General features: G+C 43.4%; 1 protein-coding gene across 2 annotated transcripts in view; it reads right to left on the reverse strand.

Moving 5' to 3' along the window:
- Nucleotides 1–24,564, reverse strand: part of LOC111605440 (GATA-binding factor C) — a 35,495-nt gene extending 10,931 nt beyond the window's left edge. Inside the window, exons 1-5 of one of the 2 annotated variants that reach the window (XM_023323955.2) lie at nucleotides 24,225–24,564; nucleotides 10,952–11,238; nucleotides 10,671–10,875; nucleotides 10,083–10,640; nucleotides 2,828–2,973 (exon numbers count right to left, since the gene is read on the reverse strand). In XM_023323955.2, the coding sequence (XP_023179723.1) occupies nucleotides 2,828–2,973; nucleotides 10,083–10,640; nucleotides 10,671–10,875; nucleotides 10,952–11,238; nucleotides 24,225–24,564 (1,536 nt within the window). The remainder of the gene's footprint in view (nucleotides 1–2,827; nucleotides 2,974–10,082; nucleotides 10,641–10,670; nucleotides 10,876–10,951; nucleotides 11,239–24,224) is intronic. The other variant, XM_023323956.2, reaches the window with a different exon arrangement.
- Between the last annotated feature and the right edge of the window lie 617 nt (nucleotides 24,565–25,181).

The following is a 25,181-nucleotide window of genomic DNA, read 5'->3' on the forward strand; positions in this document are numbered from 1 at the left end:
TATATATTTTATTTTTTTTTAATATTATTTTTCATAAATAGTTTATTATTATTTTATTTTTATGGTATTTTTTTTATTTTGATTTATTTTTTATTTTATTATTTTTTTCTTAAGTTTTTTTATATTAATTTGAAATTCTTGAAAACTTTTAATGTGCTAAATTTTAACACTTTCGTGAGACCTGAGCTAAAATTTATATGAAAGCTTGCCTTATAACTGTCAGCTCATCAAATTTATGCCCGCCTTTAACATATTTTGATATTTATATAAATAAACAACGATAAGTCTTGTGACTAAGTTAGGGCATTCCAAATTGAAATTGATGTATTTAATAGCCGTTAAATGGCGACTAATGCAAAGTGAGCTAATGCTCATGTTGCTGTTGTTGTTGCTGTTGGAATACGCCTTTGATAAATAATTAATTAAGCGGCTTTTGTGAGCACTTAAAAAAAACATTTATAAATGATTGTGTCAAGTGTTGATGTGTTTATTGTTACAGCAAATGCAACAACAACACCAGCAGCAGCAGCAGCAGCAGCAACTGCAGCTATAAATGTGCAAATGGCAATTGCAAGTTGTTCGGCAGTCTTTGCATGCAAATGATATGAGGCAGCGTAATAAGCATAAAAATAAACAATTTTCAGCGCTTAACAACAAAATATATGTACGAACAGCTTGCCAACGTTTTGTTCAATTTATTGTGTGAAAATTCGCATAAATTAAAAAAGCAAAAACAAAACAACTGAAAGTCGACTGAGGCATAAATATTATGCAAAATGCAAGCAACGCCCCTGCCCATGCCATGCCCCTTGGCCGTCTTGACTGACTAACATATGCCGTTTATATTTATATTTATATAAGTCACGACTGCCATTGCCATTGCAGTCGCCTGAGATGCGCCCAGCTCTGACTGACCTTAACAGCTGCTTTGCCAGGCACTTAACATGCATTTACAATTAGCCATAGAAGCTGCCAGCTCTCTCAAAATGTGACAAATTCATGTCGAAGGTTGCTGAGCAAAACTGCAATATTTCGGGGCTTGGCCATAGAGCCTGCGGCTGTGTTAAGCATTTTCGACTTATAATTAAATGCAATTATTGTAACGCCAGCGGCCAAGCCAAGCAGCCCAAAACAGCAACAACAACAATGAGAGACGCAACAACTGCAAACATATATAAGCGAAGGCGACTGAAACGCTGTTGTTGTTGCTGCTGCTGCTGCTGCTGCTGCGGCTGGGCGGGCTAAAATACATAAATTAAAAATTTGCATTGTTCTGTTTCAGCAAGAGCAACGGCAACACAAAGCAGACAATTTTTGTGCTGCTCAAAAGTTACGACTTGTTGACTGTTTTCATACAATTCGGAAATTTAATTAAAGGCAACCGAAGCAGACAATGAGATGCGCAACAGTCGGGGCAGGTGCAGCTGCAGTTGTAGTTGAAGTTGAAGCTCGCCAATGGGCACTGGGCAATGGCCAATATTCGCCGTATGCAAAGTCGCCGCGAGTCTTGACCCCCTCGCTCTGTTGCAAAATCAATACAATTGCCACCCAGCAAGTCAGCAAAGTCAGCGTAGTCAGCGCGCGCTCTAAAACAATTGAATTGCATTTCAAGGCAAATGCCACAGGCGATGCAAGGACATTGATGGGCCGCATCCTGTTCGCATATACAGTCGCTGCCATAAGTCAGCGTCAGCGGCACATAAATTTTAATTTGTTGCATATTTTGTCAACGAGAAATCAACAAACACTTCAGGTCAACTTGGCTGGCTCCAGCTGTGAATTTCTTGGGAATTCCCTGCGTTTGCCCGCGCTGCCACGTCAGGCTGTGTGTGTGCGTGTGTGTGTGTGTGTGCCTTCTTCTACTTATTTGATTTTGTTGTTGATTTTCATCCAATAATGGTTTATTTATGTTAATGTTATGCAATCAAAATGCATACGATTTAAATGCCAATAAAAAATCAACGCGACGAGCCAAGACACGAACCCGAACTGCATTTAACAGTTGTTCGTTGTGGGTTGTTGTTGTTGTTGTTGGTTGTTGTTGCTGGTTATTTTGTTTTTACGCATGTTTAATGGACTAATTTTGTATAGGTCCAGCTCGCAGTGAGCTGTACTGTTGCTTTCTCTTTCACACGCAGTGACAGCGTGTGAGTTCGTTGCTTAAGTCTTTCGTTTATGCTGCTGCTGGTGATGTAGTTGGCGCCAGGGCAGACCTTCGGACGGACAGCGTTACATATATTTTCATAGTTTGTTGCTGTTGATGCGCACGCTCGATAAAAAACGATAATGTGCCTTGGCCAGCAGCGCGGACAACAGACACACAGAGAGAGAGAGAGAGAGAGAGTGAGTGAGAGAGATGACAACAGTTGTTGCGAGGCTTCTCCAATAACCCACACAAAACAACGAGCGACCGCTTGGGCTGCTGCCTGATTATGTTTTTAGTGCGTTAAGTGATAATGATGATGCGCCTTGATCGTTATCAGCCAAAGCGTTCACTCAGCTCTGGCTGCAGTCGTCCAACAAACTGCAATCAAGACGCCAGCTAGTCAGAAAAATGATAATTAAATACATGCTCTCTCTCTCCCTCGTTCTCACTCTGTCTCTCTGCGTTATGTTCCAGGAATTATTATGACATTTGAGAACTTTCACGCTGCTTTTTATGGCTTTTGGCGACAGAAACGTGCGCCGAGATTGATGCGCCAGCAAATTCCCAAGAATACAGTTTATAAATTTATTGATCAATTTGTGGCAATGTGTGGAAGCTGCACGCAGCGGGTGTTGCACAGACTCTGAGCTTAACTAGCATGCACTATTCACCGTAACTTACCAGTCTTCGCTTTGGCTTGATCAGCGGCCGATTCTGTCCGTTCATTTTGTAGTAGAGGCCACAGGCATTGCACAGATAATGTCCGGTGCCATCGCGTCGCCACAGCGGCGTGGAGGTGGCACCACAGTTTACGCATTCGCGGCCCTCTGCAACGACAAAACACAAAACGGTTAATAAAACAAAAAATAAAATAAAAGAAAAAATATATGTATGCATATAAGCTAAAATTTGTTCTAAATTGGAGCTGAGTGCCGAGTGCAGGCAGCAACAATGCGCCAGCTTGTTAGACAAAAAAAAAAACAATACAAAGTAGCAGCAGCAGCAGCGGCAGCAGCAACTCGCTGTGGCACACATTTTTCAGCTGTTTCACAGTCTTGTATTTTTTTTGCTTTTAGGTTTATTTTAATGCTCGCTCGCAGCAGTGCAGCTGGGTATATAAGCTTGGTGCGCTGTTAAGACTTTAAAGGAAATATATATACAATAAATTGGCTATAATTTGTGGCAGTTAAAGTCTTTGTTTAAGGTGTCTACGTAGGAATTATTTAGTTTGTATTTTTAAAGAGTTTTTATTTTGGATTTTCTTGAAATTATTAATTGAAATTATTAATAATTAGAAGTCTTTGTTGGGTAATATGTTTGACATATTTTGTAATTTTTTTTTTAGATTTCTGTTTGTTGATTCAGCAACTTTTGGGTGTGTATGACCTTTGTGGGCGTGGCAGATTAATAAGTTATATATCCTATAACTCTTTAAGCTATAAAGCTAACAAGAGCGCCATGGCTTACGCTATTAATAAATTGTAGAAGACTATGAATATGCCCAAGGTATTGTCAGCCATGAGCTGCTCTACAGAAAAGCTAAGCAATAAGTGAACTTTGTGGGCATAGCATAACAAGAAATTGCAATTTTTTTTAAACCAAAGAGCTAAGAAATATTTTTGATAGGTCAGGAATGAAATGGCTTAGAAATAAGTTTAGTTATGCAAGGCTAGACTATAAAGAACTAGATTGAGCACTTAGAACTCAGAACTCTTTTATGATCTTTAATTATTGCCGTAGAAATTTGAATGACTTCAGTTAGCTGTTGAGCTCAGCTGTTAATAGCTTCGATCCAATTGAACGAGCATTAGACAGTCGCTTATAGCCAGCAGCAACATGCTAACTTGTATTTATTGTGAGTGTTTTTTTTCTTTGTTTTTCGTTTTTTGTTTTTTTTTTTTTGCTGGCATAAAACGCATGGAAGCGGAAATGATGGATTCGCTGGCACTGTAGCAGTGCAGCGTCAGCCTTCCTTGCTGACTCCACACATTTTAATTAAGCAGCGCCCGGTTCTAGTGACTGCAGTCGGCCCCTGGGCCACCCCTACCCAGTTTCGGTTAGCAGGCCGCAAACGCAACTCATTTGAATAACTTTAGGCATAATTTGTAAGCGACTTGACTTGACTTGGGCCCCGGGAGCATTTGGCTTTGAAAATGAAGTTGCAAATGTAACGCGTTATTAACGTTCGTATTACAGTTGGCTTTTGTCTTTGTTTCGCAGTCTCGGAGTGTATGCGGCTGCTCTCTGGCATTTAATGACTGCCACTAAATGGGCTTCATTATATCGTTTGTCTGTTTGTTTGTTCGCTTCAAATTGAAATTTAGTCATAAAAAAGTAGAGTCTGCTCTAACAGATTTAACGCTACTTTTTGGCCCCCAAAATATGGGGCAATTTGAATTGGCATAGCTAACTCTCTGTGAGTGTGTATGCATACTTCTGAAGGCACTGTAATTAATTAACGTTTCGCTTTACATGCCCACATAAGCATAACTTTTATTCCTTTTGTTTTTTATTGAATATTAGCTCAAGTCACACCCAAGAAGGCGAGCGCGAGGTGGGGCGAGTGCTGGTTGCTCATTAAGTGCGTTGTCAACTCGTTGCCTGCCCAAATGCCATTAGAGACATTTTGATGACAGTTTTTTGCTGTTTCGACTGCTGTTTTAAGAGCCTTACGTGATTTGCTGCTGTTTATACGCGCTGCGCTTCGACTGCCACAGCAGGACAATCACACGTGTCCTGCTGCTGCTGCTGCTGCTGCTGTCCCGTTGGCATGCCAGGCATTTTGTTTTTGAGCTTTCAAAGAAATTAAATTAAACGTTCTGCGTGTTACCAGCCGCCGCGGGTGCCTGTCCAGCGCACCACGCGCACCACCCAAACCACTCGCCAGGGGCGCGCGCGTTTAATAAACAGTTCATTTGTTTTCATTTAATCGCAACTTTACTTTGCTTTTCCCCACAAATATATATATATATATATATCTTTTTATAGTACTTCAGTTATTTCTTTGTTTTTCTTTTCTTTTTGTCTCTGTGTACGGCTTTTTTAATTGCCGCACATTTGGCACTGGGCGTTGTTTGGTTTTCAGTTTCAGTTTCAGTTTCAGTTTTTCTTTTCCTTTTTTTCAGATTTTTTTTTGGGGCCTGCGTAACAAAGGCCCCAAAGCCAAATTGCCGCCAATCAAAAAAGTCACACCCACTGTATAAAAATTGCATAAATTATTTGAAAGGCGCTGAAATTGTTTACAGTTATTTGTTTGACTCTGTGTTTTCCTTCTTTGTTTGTGAAATATTTTGTATGAAGCGTTTAATTCTTTTCATTGAGTTGTAGATCGTGAATTGTTGTTGAGTTCTCAATTGGGATTTCAATTTTATAGTGAAAACATATTTTTAATTTGTAATTAGTTGTAGAGTGTAGACTGCGGCTAGACTGTGTTCTAGAGATTGTAGTGAGAGTTTCCTGGACTAAGAAACTGAAACGGTTTTTATATGCCTGCAACATCTCAATTTTCCAGGTCGCATATGCAGCACTTAGAGCTCTTTGCCGTCTTTCGTCGACTCGTTGTACAAGTTTGAATCAATTCATATTTTAGTTTGGGTAATTTATAGTTAGTAAATTCTAGTTATCATGTTGCGCACTTCATAGGCTTTGCTTTGTATAATATCTTCTTTAGATTGCCAAATTGCCTTAGATCAATGCAGCTTACAGACTTCTATCATTCAAGTTAAGATGGGATATATGCCTATATATAAATAAAACCTCTCTGAGCTCTGATATCTTTAGCTAGTTTGAAACATGATTATGTAACATTCTACTACTATTCTACTACTATTATTCTACTATTCTACTATCATTGTACTACTATTCTACTACTATTCTATTATTATTCTTCTACTATTCTACTACTTTTTTTATACTGTTCTACTACTGTTCTTCTACTATTATACTACTATTCTACTATTATTGTACTACTATTCTACTACTATTCTAATATTTTTATTTTTCCCTATACCAAAGCTCTGCTATGATCCTGGAGCTTATCACTTTATAATTTGACTGCCTGAAGCTGCTTTAATTGAAGTGTCCAACAGCCACACACACGCCCATTGCCACTCTATACTATATATTGACCAGCTGCTGCACAGCTTAAGCTAGCCATCTAGTATCCCAATCGCAACTTAATTTCATTCAAATTTCCAACTCTCGAAACTCTTTTGTCTAACACTACCAACAGCTTGGGCTGGTGCGGCGCACAGTAGCCCAGTTGAGTGCGGAAAACTTTATGCATTTATTGGCTGTGATAAATCCGAATAGAGGTCGTCTCTATATACACATATATGCAGGCCATATTAAGCCATAAAGTGTGGCTTTTGTGGCATTGTGAGTGGTTGTTCTTGCTGTGGTTGTTCTTTTTTTTCGTTGGTTTTGGTTTTCTTCATTTTTTGTTGCTTTTGTTCTAGCACAATTCCAATGAAGTTCGCTGTGGCTGCTGCTCCACACCACTCGCCAGTTAATAAATCAAATGTGTTAATGATGTTTTTACCCAGTGTGCCCACTTTTGACAACAAAGGCAACACAAGAGCCAACAGCCAACAGCCACAACGACAGCGCTGGCGACAACTACTGAAGGCTTTGCCTGAAGTAGACGTATCCGTAATATGAATCCCACTCTGGGCTGGCTACGAGTTTGCGCACGCGCACAGCCTCTCACACACTCACACCCCTCTCTCTCACTCACACGCTCTCTCGCTGCCTTTTGTTTTAGTTCACTTTTTATATGATTTCTGCTCTGATCTATAGGATCCTTTCGCTGTGTGTGTTTTCTTTTCTTTTCTTATTTTATTTTATTTTTATATGACCATTAAATGTTTTTTGGGTTCTTTGTTGTTATTGTTGTTCCAGCTTTGTTTTGATTTCAATTTGCCTGTCGCCGGGCTGCTGCTGCTGCTTCTGCTGCCGTCTGGCTGCGCTCCTCCTCCAGCTGCCCTGGTGCCTCTCTTTGACAGTTTTTCACATTTTATTTATTTTCATTTTCATTTTCCACACAACACGTAGCAGGTTGGCCAGATTCTCAGTTAGCCTATGATTTAGTAGCATGTTATAACTGTTTCTCTTGTGGTCCACACAGTCCGCAGACAGAGTCACATCCACAGCCACAGCCACAGCCACATCCACATGGGCACAATCATCCGCAGCATTGCGTTGTAATTTCTTGGAAATTTGTGCACACTTTGGTATTTCGTTTTCGTGTGCTCTTCTTTGGGTTTTTGGTTAAGGTTGTTGTTGTTGTTGCTGTGTTTTTTTTTACGGCCACGGGTCCGTGTGACATTGTCTGGCCATGGGCCTGAACCCGAAAACGTAGTGAGCCCAAGTGAGCGTAGCATCTGAACCTGTTTTTAGGGCCTGATTTGGCATTAAGGTCTTCGGCTATATGGATGTCCGAGTTTAAAGGTCTAACTAACTGTGGTCGCTGCTTGATTTGACATTTGGCGTCAGTGGCCATAATTGTCTAGAATTTATGTCTTGTACCTTTTCAGAGACAACGAAAATTCCCTTTAATTTGTTAGTCGCATGTGGGCAGGCCCAATGCGAAGGGTCAACTGCAGTTTTAATTAGCTGTCGTTGTTGTTGTTGCTGTTGTTTGTTGATATTAATAAACATTTATACTAGTTAAAGGTTACTTAGATATATATAGACAAAGTTTGACAGTTACAGCAATAGACAGACAGAGCAAGATAGACAGAAAAAGAGATAGATAGATAGAGAGAGAGAGAGAGAGATAGAGACATTTTACTGGTGAACAAGACAAAAGACACATGTGGATGTGTGAGTAAATAGTTTGTTGTTTGTTGAATTTGATATATTATTATTATTTTTTGCTTTTAATGAAAATGAAACAACAAAATGAAAATGAAAAAAATTAATACAATTTATATAAAATGCAAGCTTAAGTAAAAAGTATGAATTATTTACACGCAGAGCAGAGAAAGAGAGGCTCGATACAACTGGGAGTTCGCGGCTGAGTGGCTAGCTGGCTGGCTGGCTGGGTAACGCCTGTGGCCATGCCACGCATGCCTCAAATAAGCAGCAAGCGCCTCATTTTAAGGCCACAGCTGTCAAGGCGCTGGACAAAGGAACAATGGACGCGCGCACAAGAAGCTCATCCCTGCTGTTAAGCTGCGCCTGCAGATCGGACAGAGAGACGCATGGACAACGAACGGCTGATTGAGTGAAGGTTGCGCATTGCATAGAGGCCTGCTCCATGGACACTCGCATACCCATATCAATTACTTAAAGCTCATTCACAACATTTTTTATTTTCACCTGACAAAAGCCCAAATGGCATCCAATCAATTTGGCCAGGCGCTGGCCAAGCATAAATCCTTAGCTGCACATGGACATGTCTGGCTAAATGTCTTGGCTTGGAACTGAGTCTTCGGGAATGCGACTTGGTTGGCCCATTGATTGCTCAAAGGTAGAGAGAGAGAGGGAAGCAACCAACACATGTTCTTGCGCCCCGAAAAAAACTTATCGCAAGCGATGCGATAAACGATAAATAAATACAAAAAGAGGCACAGTGGAGCGTGGATTGGGTAGAGGATCGCTGGCTAACGAACGCGCCCGCAGCCAAGGCAGGCTGCAGACAACGTTTTTGGTTAGTTAAACAGCAACAACAACAACAACGAAAAAACTGTCGCCTGGCATCGAGCAAATGAAATAATATGAAGCGCAGGCAAAACATTTTGTCAGCGCGCAGCTTCCTACATTGCAGCTGCAGCTAAAGATGCAAAGCCTGAGATACACAGCACTACAAAGCGCACTGGGCTACTTAGTTAGTTCACATGCCAGCGTTGTTGAGCTTCCTCGTTTGAGTTGAGTGTTGCCTGAGCGAATGAGCTAACAGTAACAGAGCTCTGTTAACTAACAGTGCGCTGTTAGCTTGGACAGCTGTGTTAGCTGCTGTTGCTGGCTGCCTTTGGAGGGGTTGCAACTGCAACTGACGCAACGACCCTCAACCCGCAACCTCTCACGCATTGTCGAGCGGCTATAAAGTTGTCGTTGTTGTTGTTGTTGTTGTTGTTGCTGCTGTTGCTGGCAGCGACATGCGAAACCGGCTGAGACGGCGACTGTGAAGCAGGTGCAGCAACAAACTTCCGCAGCGAATGCCAGCGCCTTAGTCTGTGTGTGTGTGTGTGTTTGTAGCAGCAGCAACATGAAGTAATTAACAACTACAACAACAAACTACAACAAGCTGATGACGCAGCGCAGCCCAGCTAAAGCGTTGACAATAGCATTGAAGTTTTTGCGTTTTACTTCTTTTTTTTGCAACTGCTGCCAGTTAAGCTGCTTCTTCTTCTTCGCTGCTGCTGCTGCTGCTGTGTTGAGTTCATGGTGGCGTATACGCAATGTCACAAAGCTGTGTGAGCGGGCGTGGGGGAAATCTGAATTTGCCTGAATGCATACAGGAAACATGACCAAGTGGCGGGAATGTGGCCAGAGCCATGAAGTACGGTGCACAGAAGGAGCCAGAGAGAGAAAGAGAGAGGGAGGGAGGTAGATAGAGATAAGAGAGAGGGAGAGAGCGCTCATGTCAAGTGCCGCTGAAAATGTTGAAGAGTTGGTGCCACAGAGTGCAGTTAAGTGAAGAGCTTCCCACGTGTGTGCGAGCGTGTGAAACGAAAGGAAAATCAAAAGCCAAAACAAATGAGTGAAGGAAAAAACTTAAGCTAAAATCACAAAAAAAAAATAATAAAATAAAACTAAGACTAGAAACTAGAAACTAGAAACGTAATCGATAAGTGTTTGCGCACAACACAGATCTAATAAATCGTTAATTAAGCAAATCGTTTATCGATCAATAATCAATCGAACAAATTAACAAAATCAATTATTCACCCACACCACCCACACCAATACCAATATCTTTTGTCTTGCTTACCAGCGCTTGTCCTGGGCTTTGTGCGCACGGGCTTGACATCGAGTCCGATGTTCAGGCTGCCAGCGCCGCCAGCGCCGCCTCCGCCGCCGCCACCGCCGCCGCTGGAGCTGCTGTGACCGCCGCTGCTCATGGCACTGCCCATGCCGCTGCCCATGCCCAGTGCACCGCCAGCACCACCAGCGCCAGCGCCACCACTGCCATGCAGGCCCACACCAGCGCCTGCCTGACCATGGTGGCTGTGACTGTGATGATGATGATGATGCGCCGCTGCCATGCTATGCCGCACAGCGGCTGCCGCCACGGAGGAACTTTGGAACATGTTGGCAGCGGCAACCGCTGCCTGATGCTGCGCCGCCGCATGATGATACGAGGCATAGCTGCTATCGTAGCTGTTGGCATTGTTGGCCGCATAATGCGCCTGGGCGGTGCCATCGAACAGGCCGTTCGACGTTGATGCGGACAAAGAGGCGGAGGCGGATGAGGAGGCATTGCTGTTGCTATTTTGCTGCTGCTGCTGTTGCTGCTGTTGCTGCTGCTGCTGCTGCTGCTGCGACGTCGCTTGACTGCCGCTGCCACCGCCGCCGCCACTGCTGCTGCTGCTATTTGAGCTATTCGTATTGTTCGTACCTTCACGCTGCTTGGGCGCCGAGGATTGGGCCGGTCCGGAGCTGCCCGCGTGCGCTGCTGTGGGGCCGCCGTTCTGTATGGAGGGCTTGATGTCCAGCGCACAGCTGGCGTCCGTCAGTGAGGTAGAGCCCGTGGCCTGCTGATGCATGAAGGCGTTCATGACGGCCTGCAACGGTATCAAAGCAAACAAATTGAAGCGCACGGTCGGCCGGAGACATTGCAGTCAAGGCATGAATGCTTACCTGATACTCGGACTGGCCGGTTTGTACGGAGTCGGGCGTGGAGTCCTTTGGCGGTGTCGGTGGGAATGGAAACGAATGCTGGCCGGCCGACGTTGTCTGATGGCTCTGGCCCACCTGGCCCAGTTTGTGCTCCATCTGCGGCTCCTGGGGGCATGCAAATTGACTCATGCCCCAAGCGCTGGCGGGTGCAAACGATTTGTGCTCGCCGGCCAGCCAGGGACTGAGCGGTGTATGAAAGTGCGGCCGGCACACTTGGGGCGTGGCATGTGAGGAGGGCATGCGGGATGCTAAAAAAAAAACAAAAACAAAAACAAAAATCAACGATAAGAATTTAATAAAACGCGCCAAAAAATCAAGTTAAATGCAGCATTAAATCAATTATGGCCAAAATTTATAACGAAGATTAACAGCCTAAGCCGCGTTGGGTGGGGGGAGAGAGCTGAACGTGTACAAGACGCAGACCAGAAGCGATAAAAAATTCATAATAAATGACGTTGTTCTCTTTTCGAGGCGGAAAAGCTGCGTTATAATTTATGAAACACCAGCAACAGTTGCTGCTGCCGCTGCGGCTGCTGCTGCTGCTGCTGCTGTCCATGGCCTGGCGAGGCTTGCGGCCTTAGCGCAAAACTTTGCATACGAAGAGGGAGAGCGCTGCGGCTTTGGCTGCTGCATTGTCATAAATTGTTTAATTTGTATCATAAACAATCGCGTTAAACTTTTGTCCCAAAGCTAAAAAGATCGATCAGAGAGGTTCGCAAATGCTGGCCGCGCTGCCCTCAGAGAGCTCGCCAGCCTCAAAGCCGGGGCTTTGGCTAAAAGTGTAGCCTAAATGTCTGGCAGTGTATAATTTAGCGGACACCAAGTGAGATTTATGTGCGCCAATGCTGCCGTTTCCATAGTTGCAACGCATCGCTGCAACGTGCCACGCCAACGTACATATATACAACATATCCTGCAATTGTTTGCAGCAGCAGCAGCAGAGAGAGGGAGTTTGCACTGCGCACTTATTCTTATTATTATCATTAATATTGGCTCCGGCTGCAGCTACGAAACAGCTCGCTGTATTAGCTTTGGGGCTTGTTTGTATGTGAAATTATTTTTGATTATGCAGCAGCCGCTGTCGAAGCTGACGCCGACTTCAACTCCAGCTCCAACTTCGACGCGAATTGCCATGCTTTGGTCGCGACTTGGCTTTGGTCTGTCCAACAGTAGGTCATTCAGTTCAATGCACGCCAAGATGGATTAGTTCGAAGCTCAAGCCCTAATCTGACAAATAAAGCCATCAGCATCAAGTCGCACTCGCGATGCTCTATACTTGATCAATTGAAAGCAAAAAACCAAGCAAAAACTCAGGGTTAATTTAGTTGTAGCAAAAATGCGTTAGATGTTTGCATATTTCCTTGAAGATTTTTGTTATATAACGTGCTCAAATGCACTCAGCGAAATTATAAAAAAAATTTAAGTCAAAACTGACATAAATTCATCATTTTTCATGGCAATAAAATTGCATAAAAAAATTTAGCAAATTTTTCAGATTTTTTTATATTAAAAATTAAGAAGAAGAGCAAGATTGTCAGCATAGCTTTTCAAAGAATCAATCAAGCTAAGCGCTTATAGAATTTAGATTTGCATTAGCTTTGCGTCTCCTGCTCAGCTCTAAGCAGTTGAGAATTCTAAGGTTTAAGAGCGAGCCAAGGCAATAGCATAATGAGAGAGCTTTTGCCTATAAAATAAATACTAATGCTTGCTTTAACTATTTTTAGCTAAATTCAAGTAGATTATGAAGAGAATAAATCGCATTTTGAATAATTATTGAAATATTTTCAAAAGCCAAAATGCCAGACAAACTTTCAACTACATCTGCTTGCGCTCAGTGCACAGAGTTCTGTTTGCTTGGACTTTCCCAAGGGTATACGAAGCTGCTGCTGCGGCTGCTGCTGCCGATCGATCGCTGTGCTGCGATAATATCCATTTGATTATCCTAATAACAGTGCTTTAGCGGGCATATTATATGTACGTGTGTCTGATTATAGAAATTATGCACAGCAGCCAATGCAGACGCAGACGGAGACGCAGGCGCAGTTGCTGTCTGCTGAGATAGTTTTCTTCTTCTTTTTGGGGTCTCAATTGTAGCGGCTTGTTACAAAAACGGAACAGGCTCTGGCTGAGCACAAACTTCACACTTTTGCAGCAGAGACAATTGCAGCGACGTGCTCGGGCAGCAAGAGCTGCAGCTGCCAATGCACTGATAAACCAATATGAAGTCGTCATCGAGCGGGCTAAGTGTATATAATTTCGGGTTGCCCAAATAAGCGCATTCGATATGCCAAATTATATATGCGAGGGCCAAACTTTAATTGCGGCCAATGAAAACTTTCAATTTGCGATGGTGTTAACGATAACAGAGCGCTGTTAAGGCTGCTGTTAAAGCGTGCATGAGTCACTGTTAGCTGCTGCGACGGCTGCTGCTGCTGCTGTTGTTAAAGGCTGTTGGCATCTTTTTGTATAAAACAATTCGCTAATAAATCAAGCTGAGTACAGCAATTAAAGTTGCAAAAACATATACACACATACAGCGACAGTTTGTTGTTGTTGTTGTTATTGTCATGTCGGTATGCAAAGCTCGTGCTGGTGAAAAGCGGCGACGTCGTCGGCGTCGTGCCCTTGGCCGTCCCCCAAAGCCAAAAAGCCTGGCTGACACGTTCTACACAACAACAGCAACAGCAACAAAAATAACAACAGTAACAACAACAGCAATAAACAAAGCGCTACAATAAAATCTGCCTTTAATTTTTGTTGTAGAAACAAACAAAAAAACATTTTGAAGTTTTTGGCCTGAGCTTGATTTCTTCAAACTGACAGATCAAAGCCACAAAGCCGACTCATGAGTGTGTGTGTGTGTGTGTGTGTGTTAGAGACACTCCATAAAGCGACGCTTGGACATGTGTGTGGCGTTTTAAAAGCGTTTGACAAGCGACTCAACTCGAACTCAACTCGAGCTGAAGTCAACTTAAAGCCAAATCTCAACTCAGCGCCTGTACGTCTAAGCCCTGTCTGCCAACTCTTAACTGAAAAAGCGTACCGAAAGCGCCTTTTAATTGCAGTTTCAAATGGTTGTTGTTGCTTCTGTGGCTAGTCGGCAACGTGAATGACATAATTAATAGTATGCACAGCCAGCGAAGCACTTAGCTCGACGTGTTTGACATTTGAAGATGACAATCCCTGACAGAGCGAACAGAGCGAACAGAGCGGACAGGAGCTGCAGCAGGTGATGGGCGATAGGCGAACCCATTGGCCATTCAATTAACCAAAATGCAACAAAAATGGAGAGAAAAAACAGCAGCTGGCAAAGGCTTTGGCTATGCCAATGGCAGCGCCTTATCACATCTCATTTGAATGATCAGCAGCAGCGGCAACAAAAGAACTGAAACCTCAGCCTCAGTGACAACTCGATTCAATGCGCGAACATCTTGATAAGCCAGTTAGGGATGCTATTAGAGCCGCAGAGCAAAATGTAACAGTTACTGCTGCTCGGCGTAAAAGGATTGCCAGCTCTTTGCTAAATTAAATTCACACCAATACGGGTTAGGGGTGCGAAAGAGAGTTCGTCTTATCGCGGATGGCAAATCAAATCGCCAAATGAATACGAGCCAGTAAATGTAACGTATGTCAGTCAAGGCAGCGAGGCAGTTCGACAGTCACTCTGACAGTCAGTTAGATCGGCTCAGTCAGTCGCCTGCTTCAGCTGCTTCCGCCTGGCATTAAGCCACAATCAATCATACAAGAAAAAAAAAAAGAGAAAAAGGCAGCCAACGGCTGAGACAGTCGATCCAGTGTCTTAGTGAATCCTGCAATGACCCCTCGCTGTTGCGAGCTGCCTTGCTGCTGCAGGCGCTCGCTTAATTTATAACCTGCGCGACCCTCGCTCTTGGCCAGGACTCGAATGTAGACTTTTCACCTGCCTCGCTTGTAGGCGCGTGGCTCCAAAATGCGGTCAAGTGTCTCTGCGACTGGCTGCTTACACCTGCTCCAAATTTAAAATGCGGCAAAGCGGCAGCAGCAGCGGTGGCAATAAACTATAACGGATTCCAGTTTTTAGCCACCACCGTAGCAGCCTAGCTGCTAGCAGGTAGGTCAGTTAGAGGCCGCAAAAGACACCTTGAGTCAGGTTGAGCTGACGTTCAGCTGGGAGCTGCTCTCCAGCTCTGCGAGCTGTTTAGCATTTTGCGCTCTTGTTTGTTTTAATTATTTCTTTGCTTTTTCATATTTTGCTAGCTTGGCGCATATTGCAGCACAGCTGAGTTGCGTGCCAACAGCCTGACTGCCTGACTGCCTGACTGACTGGTTGACTGCTTGACTGGCTGGCTGACTGACAGGCTGGCGGCTGCTTTATTAAGCGCAAACTGCGCTGCCATTGCCATCTATATTATTAACACTTTATTTGCGGTTCTCTGTGTACAACGCCCCCCTGCTTCACTACAAGCCGTCTTCTGACGCTGCTCCAGTTGCATGCCAGCTTATCATTAGTCATAAGTTGTCAATTGTATTTATGATAATGCGTTTAATAACTTAACCACGAATTCTCAGCCAGCTCCTTGCCACGCATAGCCCAGAGTTATTTCTTGACTATGTTTTTACTTTGTAAAATTTGAATTATTTTTTAACCATTTCATTTGTTATTAATTGCTTAATGTGTATAGCTCTCGCAGCAAGTATTTCGTTCCACTAGATCTTATCAATCAATATAAAGCATTCCCTTTAATGAAATGCTAATTTCTGATAGATAACTTCACTAAGTTGCCTCTGAGTAATTCGTATTATTATTAATGCTACTAAAGACTACTGAATAAGTAGCGGCTCAATGCTTCACATGTCATGATAATGTATATACACTGCTGGTCAATATATTAGGCGCAGCTCTGAAACTTTTATAACTTTTATTGTAGAAACAATGGAAAGTTGTATTTTCCACCATTTTTTTGAAGCAGTTTGCATTCAAAACAAATTAAGAAAATAAATTCTTCAAATTATTTATAATTTAGCTTCAATGTACAACAACAAAAACAAACTTTAAAATATGAAAACATTTTCAACAAAAATCTAAAATGTTATAAAATATATTTTAAAAAATTTAATAAATTCTGACAGTTATTGTCAATGACAAATATTAAGAAACAATTATAAAAAATATAGAAATATTAAAAAAATATAGATTACAAATGCTGTTATTTATTTTAAGCATTAACTATTCAAATTCAGAAATTTTCAAATTTTTAATAAATATTTAATATAAGAAAAAAATTTTAACTTATTTAATCAAATATTTCAATGATTTTTAATATCAAATATAAAATAATTCTGACATTTTAAAGATATTTAATGCATTTTATTAATTATTTTTAAAGTCGAATACTAAAAAAAGATTTGACAGCTCTTTTTAATGCCACATCTAATATATTAAAGTTTTTGTATTTATGAAGTATTTTTAAAGAAATTTAAATATAAAGTAGTATGAACATCTTGAGCATGTCTAGTGATATAATATATATATATATATATATACTATTAAAATTCAGTTAAGCAAAACTCGTTTAAATGACATTATTTATCCAATGGGCAAGTTGCAATACAACTGTATTAAACATATCACAAATTTTTGCGTGATCAAAATGAATAAGCCCAAGCAGAAGGAACGATGAAGCTATTTAGTGGTTATAATATTAGCAGATAGATAAATTTCTAATATGAAGTGAATGTTATGTATTTGAGCTAAGCAATTTCTGGTTAATTTCTCAAATATTTGCAACTACTAAATGCAGTTGAGTTAAACATATTTTGATTAAGTACTCGTTTAGAGAGTTGCTGTTAGTTTCTCAGGCATTTTTATTTTTTTTGTTGCTGACATCAATTGGAAACTGGAGCTGTGGTTAACAAGCATATTTAGCTTAACGTGTGAATTACGTGGCCTGACTAACTTTTGCATACGTGCAGCAATGTTGCCGCAAAACATGTTGACAAGACGACAGCAGCAGCAGCAACAGCAACAGCAGCAGCAGCGATAAATGTTGCCGCACTAAATAAAAACTTGCAGCAAGGCGAGGCAGCAGCAACCCAGCCAAGCTGAGGGTTTGAAATGCGCCATTTTTGTTGCCATTTGTTTGCCTTTGTTGTTGTTGCCGGGCCACACCATTTTCTTGCAGCTTTTTGTGTGTGTTTTCTGTTTTTTTCATTTGTTATGGTGGGTGCTGCGGCTGGTAAAAAATGTTAATAATGCGGCTGCATTTGCTGCAGCAGTTGGCGGCAGTTGCACGCGCACTCATTTTGCTGCTGCAGCTGCAGCCAGGCAGCAGCTTACCCCGTTCGCTGATCCTTTTTGGCCAGCACGCAAGCATAATAAATTTATGCAAATGCTAGACCGGAGTCTAGGCGAGTGATTGGGCTGCCAGTGTCACTCAGTCAGGCTCAACTCACGCTGACAGTTTTTGCACTGGCCATTCAAAGGCATGGCTAATGAGCACACATACAGAGAGGAGAGAGGGAGGCAGTTAGAGAAAGAGAGAGAAAGGATATGTAGCTGCTGTCAGGCGCGCCTCAAATGCCTTTGGCGCACTTATGACAGTTCGAAGCGTCAGCAAAATCATTAAAATTGACAAGTTTTTATAAGACACGGCCAAATTTGGTCAGCCAAAAGCCAGCAGCGGCCACAAACGCAACGTTTGAAGTGTTGTTGGGACAAGTTGTTGTTGCTGTTGCTGCTGCTGGACCACCAAGTCAGGCAGGCAGACCGGCCGGCTGGCTGGCAGGCCAAGCGGGCGCTGCTTCACATGTCATAAATAAGAACGCGTTGACATTTATCACAACAAAGGGCTTGGAAGCTGCAGGCTAAGAGAAAAGAAAAGAAAAGAACAAAAACAAAAGCTCAGCTCCCCCAACTACAAAGAAAAACGTTGCATAAATTCATAAGGCTGAACTTGAGAAATTCAATTGATGCGACAACGGCAACGGCGGCAACTGTTGGCAGCGTCCACTTTTCGCATATTAATAAAATATTTTATTAAACACACGCGCCGCCGTCGAAGGATGCTTAGCCAGGAGCGGGAGCAATATTATGCTAAACAGTTTCTACCAAAAAAGGCTGCAAACGAAAATCGTGCCGGGTGGCTACGTGCAGCAGTTGCAGCCGCAGCGGCAACAAATTTTTGGCGGCGTCTCTTGCGACACACTCGTATGACATATTTTGTTGCTTGCTTGCTTGCTTTTTGGCCAACAGAACAAACAGCAAACAACGCATTATTATTTGCCCTCTTGTCTTGTGTTTGAGTTTGCTTTTATTGCTGCATTGTTTGACTCGAACCGAGTCAGGCATTTATGCTAAGCAGCCGAGAGGCAGACAGAGACTATCATCTACTCGCACTATGCAAACTGGTTTCAGTTCAAAGCTCTCAAATTTCTTAACAAATTTTCGCTGCTCATCGAATGCTAATGAGCCAGAGGGGGCGTCATTTGTTAGCCAAATACATGGCTCATGGCATTACACCTGATCCGCTTGACCAGGTGGTCTGCGGGCTGTTAGCGTATGCTGTGCTTTCCTTCGCCGCTTCTTGGTAAGATTGTTCTATTTTGATAGTTGCGAACGCTTCTTGGAAGCCATTAAGCATTTACTACTATTAACCATTTACTATTGGCCATTAAGCATCAGGCATTAGGCATTAGCCATTAGCGATTAGCTGCCAAACGCGTACAATGACTTCTCTCGCCCGGCTGATTAATATGCCATTCGGGGCTCGGAGTCCCTCTGCTCTCGGCTAAGATCAGTTAAGGCCATGCCGCAGCCCGAACTGCCAAAGTCATTTGTAAACTTGACACTGCCAAATGCAGCAGACAAAAGCGGCCAACTGGCTGCACAAATGTATTAGCAACAGTTTATCACAAAATGCTGCTGCAACTGCATGTTGCTGTCGTTGTTGCAGTTGCAATTGCACTGACAGCGGGGGCGACAACGCCAGCCGCCAGCCGCCAGCCGCTAGCCGCCACTCGTTGCAGTTGCAGCAGCCAACAATGCGCTAATATTCAATATTGTAATTGCAGTCACAAATCGTGCCCAGTTGCAGTCAAGAGCAGCAGACGGCCTGGCAACATGTTGCTGCTGCCGTCTGTTGTCGCTGTGCGCATAAAATTAATGATTGCTGCCGGTTTGCGCTTTTGTATGTTTCAGTGTCGGCATATATTGACCGCTCGCTGTGTTAGACAAATCACAGCAACAGCCATGTTGCCCGTTGCCTGTTGCTGGCGTGCGTGGCAGCAACATGCGTATGCTTTGTTTGCCTCTTGTCATTATAAATTGCTGGCGAGCAGCATTTTGATTTTACAAATTAATAATGAACAGCAGCAGCAGCAGCAACAGCAGCTCACAGTAGCAACATTATTGATGATGCACAACAGACAAACACACACACACACACACACACACACATACATGTTGTTCCAGGAATCTGCAGCTGACAAATGACAAGCAAGCGGGCAAAAGGATGCCAGCTAGCTCAAAGACTTCCGGCCTAGTTCATCAGAAGGCTGGGCAAAAAGCTTTTAGAAGAATGCCGCAGCCGCCATCTTGGCGAGGCAAGATTGATGCCAGCAGGCAGCAACGAGTAACCGGCAACTAGCAACAGGCAACAGGCAACAGGCGACATTGATAGTGATTGAAGGACAGCTGTTCACACTAGCCGCTCTAGCAAAGAGCCAGCGGGCAAAACGAAATGTCAAATTAGAATGCGAAACGTGTTGGCAATGGGAATGTGCTGAAGTGCGGGGCAGGCTCGTTGCAGCTGGACAATGGAGCTTGTGGCGGCACCTTTGGCTCAGCGGCATGCAAAGTAGCCAGCGCAGGCAGTCAGGCAGCCAGTGAGGCGGCGACAACAACAGCAACAACAACGGCAACTGTTGCTGCTGCAGTGCAAATTAATTGAAGCATCGCAGCAATGTCAACGACAGCAGCAACATCACGTGTTGCATGTTGCATTCGGCGTAGGCAGTTAAAGTTGAAGTTGAAGTCGAAGTCGAAGTCGACTGTTGAGTCTCTTTGGCTTTGGGGGCCAGTGTGGCAGTCACATTCTTATAATTATGTCATTTAATTAAGCAAAGACAGTTTGCCGTTGCTACGACTAATTAAAACATCGCGCCAGCAGCAGCAGCGGCAGCAGCGGCCGCAGCAACATGTGCAATATGAATGACCGTCCACTGTCGAAGGCAATAAACAATATGCAACATCCACAGATGCACAATAGCAACACAAGCACAACAAACAGTTTGCCGCTGCATCATACGATGTAAAGAATGCTTCCAGGAATTTGGGTCATAATTAATGTGGCATGATTTCAAGACATTTTAATCAAAGCGAATTGAGAGGGCAACTACAGCAGCAGCAGCAGCAACAGCAGCCGCAATAAGCAACAAGCTTCAAGGTTTATAATACCTTTGAAAAGTGTCACACACACATTAACATACACACGCACACACACACACACATACACACACACATATAGACAAAGCAGTAGAGCGCATTTAAAGTCACATCAATCATACGCAGCGGTGGCCCAGCTGTTCAATTGCAATACCATAACTCATTTTTATAGGCCGCCGCCACGCTCCCAGTGCTCAGTGCTCAGTGCTCAGTGCTCAGTTCGCTGAAAACTTGCGCACCGGGATTAAGATTTGCGGCCGAGATTCCGACCATGCCCAGGCTCAACTCGACGTCGCAGTCACTAAATTACAACAACTATTACACTGGCAGACAAAGAGAGAGCGAGCGAGAGAGATGGAGACAGGCCGTGCCCGACTGTCTGCCGTGCTGGCGTTGCTGTTGGCCTGCAGCCTGTTGGCCACGTCTATTGGTATATGGCTTTTGTGCTTTTGTGTGTTGGCCGTGTTGTAATTTCTTGGAAATTTCTGTTTTATGCGCGCACAACTTGGGCCAGCGCGAAATTTATGAGTCTCTGGCTGGCCAAGTGCAACACCTGGTAGCAGCCAGGAAGCGGCCTAGCCTTCACTAGCCAGCCCCAAAGGCTCAGCGCAAATTGCATTGGCAGTGCTTCAGCTTCAGCTTCAGCTTCAGGTTCAGCTTGGGCTTCTGCTTGCGCTTTAAATGGACTTTGATATTCCTGGCTGAATGGGCCCGCATTTATTTGATATCCCTTTTGTGACTTTGCCACTGTGCGTGACATTTGCGTTAAGTGCGTCAAGAGTTGTGTGGGAATATTTGCAACTTCAAACAACAGACGGACAGACGGAGAGACGGAGAGACAGAGCGACAGCTGAACTGACAAAGTTTTCATTTGTCTGATTTTGTCAGCGCGATAAGCAACAAAGTTGCAACAACAAATGAAAATCAACGACAAAAATATTGTCAAAAAGTCGAACTGTTGCTTACCTAGTCTAACCCATGCACAATTTGTTTATGGCATATGCTAATGTGCGCGCGTGTGAGTGCAATGGCAATACGCACGGCATAAAACCGTTAGCTTCAATGTGTTTCTGTGCGTGAGCGTGTGTGTGTATGCTTGTGATTTGTAGCTGTTTACATGTGAGTGTATATACGTGTGTGTGTGTTTGGCAAAGCCTTCACATGCTTAAAATGCATTTGTTTGCTGTCTCTCGCTAATTAAAAGTGCATTTAAATGATTGCACTTGCTCAGGCGGTAGACTAAGCGGACGAAGCTGTAAAATGCATATGCTGTGATATATGCATGAATGAATAAAATATCAATGAATATATAAATGAACCCTATAAGCATTTTCAATAAGTTTTATTTGAGTTGAAAGCTTGAAGAGTAAAGTTCTGTATAGCATTAGCTGAGCCAAAGGCCAATATAAATGTAAATAAATAAATATATATATAATATAATAAATAAATATATATATAATATAATAAATATAAAAATTACTTAAAGCGTTGTTCATAAAAATAGTAGTGCAACTGAGCACTAAATGTGGAACAACAAAATTTGGAGATATATGTGTAAATGTCATACAACTTAAACATAGCTTAGCTCACTTGACCTTATATTTTATGTATAAAATACGAAAACATATTTTATTTTCAGCTGCATGCCATAAATTACCTCAAAAACTTTGTCATAAGCTTGAACTGAAGCATTTTATAATTGAATTACTTGAAGTATATATAACATATATATACATATGTTTATGTGCAAACTTGATAGCAAATTCATGTGACCCGCTTCAGCAGGGCAACTTTGCTGTGGCCATATTGTTGACGAGCTGTATATACACATGTTCAAATACATATCTGTATTTTATTTTTCATCGAAAAGGCAACCCAGAAATAAGAAATGAGCAAGAGTCAAAACAATACAAAAAACAAAAAAACAACAACAAAAAAAAACAGAAAAAAGTTATTGCCAAATTTTCGGCATGTTTGCTTTTGAAATTTAAATTTCACAGGCTTGTTGCTATTGTTGTTGTCGGTTTTTATGGCTTGTATCATAAAAATCGCAATGTGTGTGAGCTGAGCATGTGTGCGTGTGTGTGTGCTGTGTGTAAGTGAGCGCGTCAAAATACATTAAACTGCATAAGCAAACGCGCAGCAGGCGTGTGTCTGTGTGTGCGTGTGTGTGCACACACATACGCCCCCTTGACGCGCTGGTATGCGAGCTGCTGCAACTAACTGAGCACTCATAATGCCAACTAAATTGAGTTACTCTGCTAAACTTGGTTTGTGACAACTCCAACGAACTCGGCCGCAGTGTGACACATGCAGACTAATGAATTTTAAAATCAACGCTCGCCACAGGTGCCCCAACGAGAAGCAGCAGCAGCCTCATCTCAAGCCGACAGACTGTCTGTCTGTCAAAATGGCAGACAAAAGAGCGCGATTTGAATGCGCGTTTTGAGTGCATGAATGAATTACAGCAGCCGGATCAGTGCTGGATCGCAGATGCTGTGATGCTGCTGCTGCTGCTGCTGCTGCCATGAAATCGAATCAAGCATCAATAAAGTGCGCAACATGAATTAAACATAAATGCAAACCGAAAGGGGGAGGGGGAACAGGCTATCCCAAAAAGAGCTGATTGATCACTTGCAGGCAACACCCGCCGCTTTGAGCTGTCTCCAGTGAGCGCTCGCGTTCCACATTCCGTGCCACCAACAAACAAACGAACGAATGAAAAAAGATTTTAAATTAAAATTTTCGCACACTTGAGGAGCAGGAAATAAATTCAACGGCAGCCGCATCGATGCATGTCACGTCCGTCCGTCGTCCGTCGTCCGTCGTCCGTTCGTCTGTCGGATTTTACGTGGAACTGTCAAAAATGCAGGCAAAAGCTGCGCTCAGCTGAAAGCAACAATAACAATGAGCATGGCTTTGGCAGCAGCAACTGCAACTGCAATGCTAAGTGCCAAGTGAAAATGGATTTTTTTTTATTTTTTTTTTTTTGGGAGGCAACTGTCAAAAGTGACAGCAACAGCAGCAGCCGTTGCCTCTGTGGCACCCACTTTTTCAAATTGAAAACTAACTTAGCGGAACCCGAAAAGCCAAATTTTTTTTTGGGCTGCCTCAAAAAACGGGGGCAATTGTTGTTGTTTTGTTTATTGTAGGCGTGTGAATCAAGAAATTGTTGTCGTCTGCTGCTGCTGCTGCTGCTGCCATAACACTAATGAGCATAGATAATTTGTTTCTATTTCTTCTTCTGTCTACAAATTGCGCGCAATTAGAAAACATGGAGCTGCCAGCTGGGAAAAGTTAAGTGAGCCAAGTCAGAGTCTGCGGCTGCGGCTGCGTCTGGTTATGGCCCAACAATTGTCAGGCTGTAAGTGAGCTGTTTACAGTTATAGTGAAACCGTTAAAGCTGATGCCACAAATCGCATTTTTGTGTGTGTTTTTTATGTTGGGCAGCAAACCAATGCGCGACCAAAGCAGCGCTAAGGGATGCAAACAGAACTCAATTGCTGTCGCTGTCGCTGTCGCTGTTGCCCCACCCCAAGGCCCTGCTGGCAGCCAACAGGAAACGACATAGAAAAAAAGCAGGCGCGAAGCAATCGATTTGTGGGCTGAGCCACACATGAATGAGGCACACATAAACCCCAGCCCGGGCTCGGAGTCACCCCCTGCGTTCCACGATTCATTAAAAACGCATTAGAAATGACATTAGGACAAATGTAGCCTCGGTGCGCCACTAAAATTACTTAAACAATAAATAAAGCATAAAGCACAAATCGTGTTTGGCTTTGTGTTTTTTGTTTAATTTCGTGAACTTACTGTGCTGATGATAGCTGGGATAGTAGCGTCGATGGTGTCCATTGCTTTCGAGCGCGTAGAAGGCGCTCATGTCGCTCGTATCCAGGCCGAGGCCGGCGCCAGCGCCGCCTGCACCGCCGCCAAGCGCTGCGCCCACACTGCTGCCCGCCGAGGAGGCGCCGCTGGACAAGCTGTGATGGCTGTGGGCCAGGCTGCTGCCGGTGCTGCCCAGGCCGTTTGTATGCGGCGAACCGCCGCCGCCGCCACCACCGCCGCCGCCCCCACCGCCGCCGCCGCCGCCTAAGCGCGGACTGTCATACCAGCTGCGAGCGGCAGCCTCCGCTGTTGAGGTCATATCCATTTCGAGTATAATTTTGAATGTTTTTTCAATAGAACGTGGGCGCGCAAAATTCTACAGAGAAGCTCGATCTCTGTGCTGCTCTCACTCCTGCGCACTCCTCTCTCTCCTTCTCACGATCTCTTTCGCTTGATTAATTTGCCTTTAAATAAGCTTCGACGCTTTTCAACACATGTTTATGCGCGCGTTTTGCAGCACTGCATTAGCTGTAAATGATTTGATTTCGGGTTAGAAAGAAGAACTTCATTGTCTTTGGACTGCGCTTTGAACGGTAGCTGCGGCGCGCCTTATCAGCCTATCACACCTAGCTGCCTACCTACCTACACCTGCCTACCCATTGCTTATCAGCCAAAAGCATTTTATATTTTTGTGTCGAATTTCTTTTTATAGCGCGCGTACAGTTGGCACTCAGGTTGATTTACAATTGCGCGGTAGCCCAAGCCATTATAACTATTACCTATATATACATATATGCTATATACATATGCCAGAGATTAGACTTTTCAGGTGGTCCACGTGCGTAGCTAAAGTGTGGGAAAAGGGGGCGCCGACTGCATTCCCTGATGGATGCCAGACAAAGACATCTAAAGGCACAAATTTGCAGCAGTTCTTCCTGGGGT

The sequence above is a fragment of the Drosophila hydei genome, unplaced genomic scaffold (genome assembly GCF_003285905.1).
Source record: "Drosophila hydei strain 15085-1641.00,03,60 unplaced genomic scaffold, DhydRS2 tig00008119-arrow-pilon, whole genome shotgun sequence".
Lineage (NCBI taxonomy): Eukaryota > Metazoa > Arthropoda > Insecta > Diptera > Drosophilidae > Drosophila > Drosophila hydei.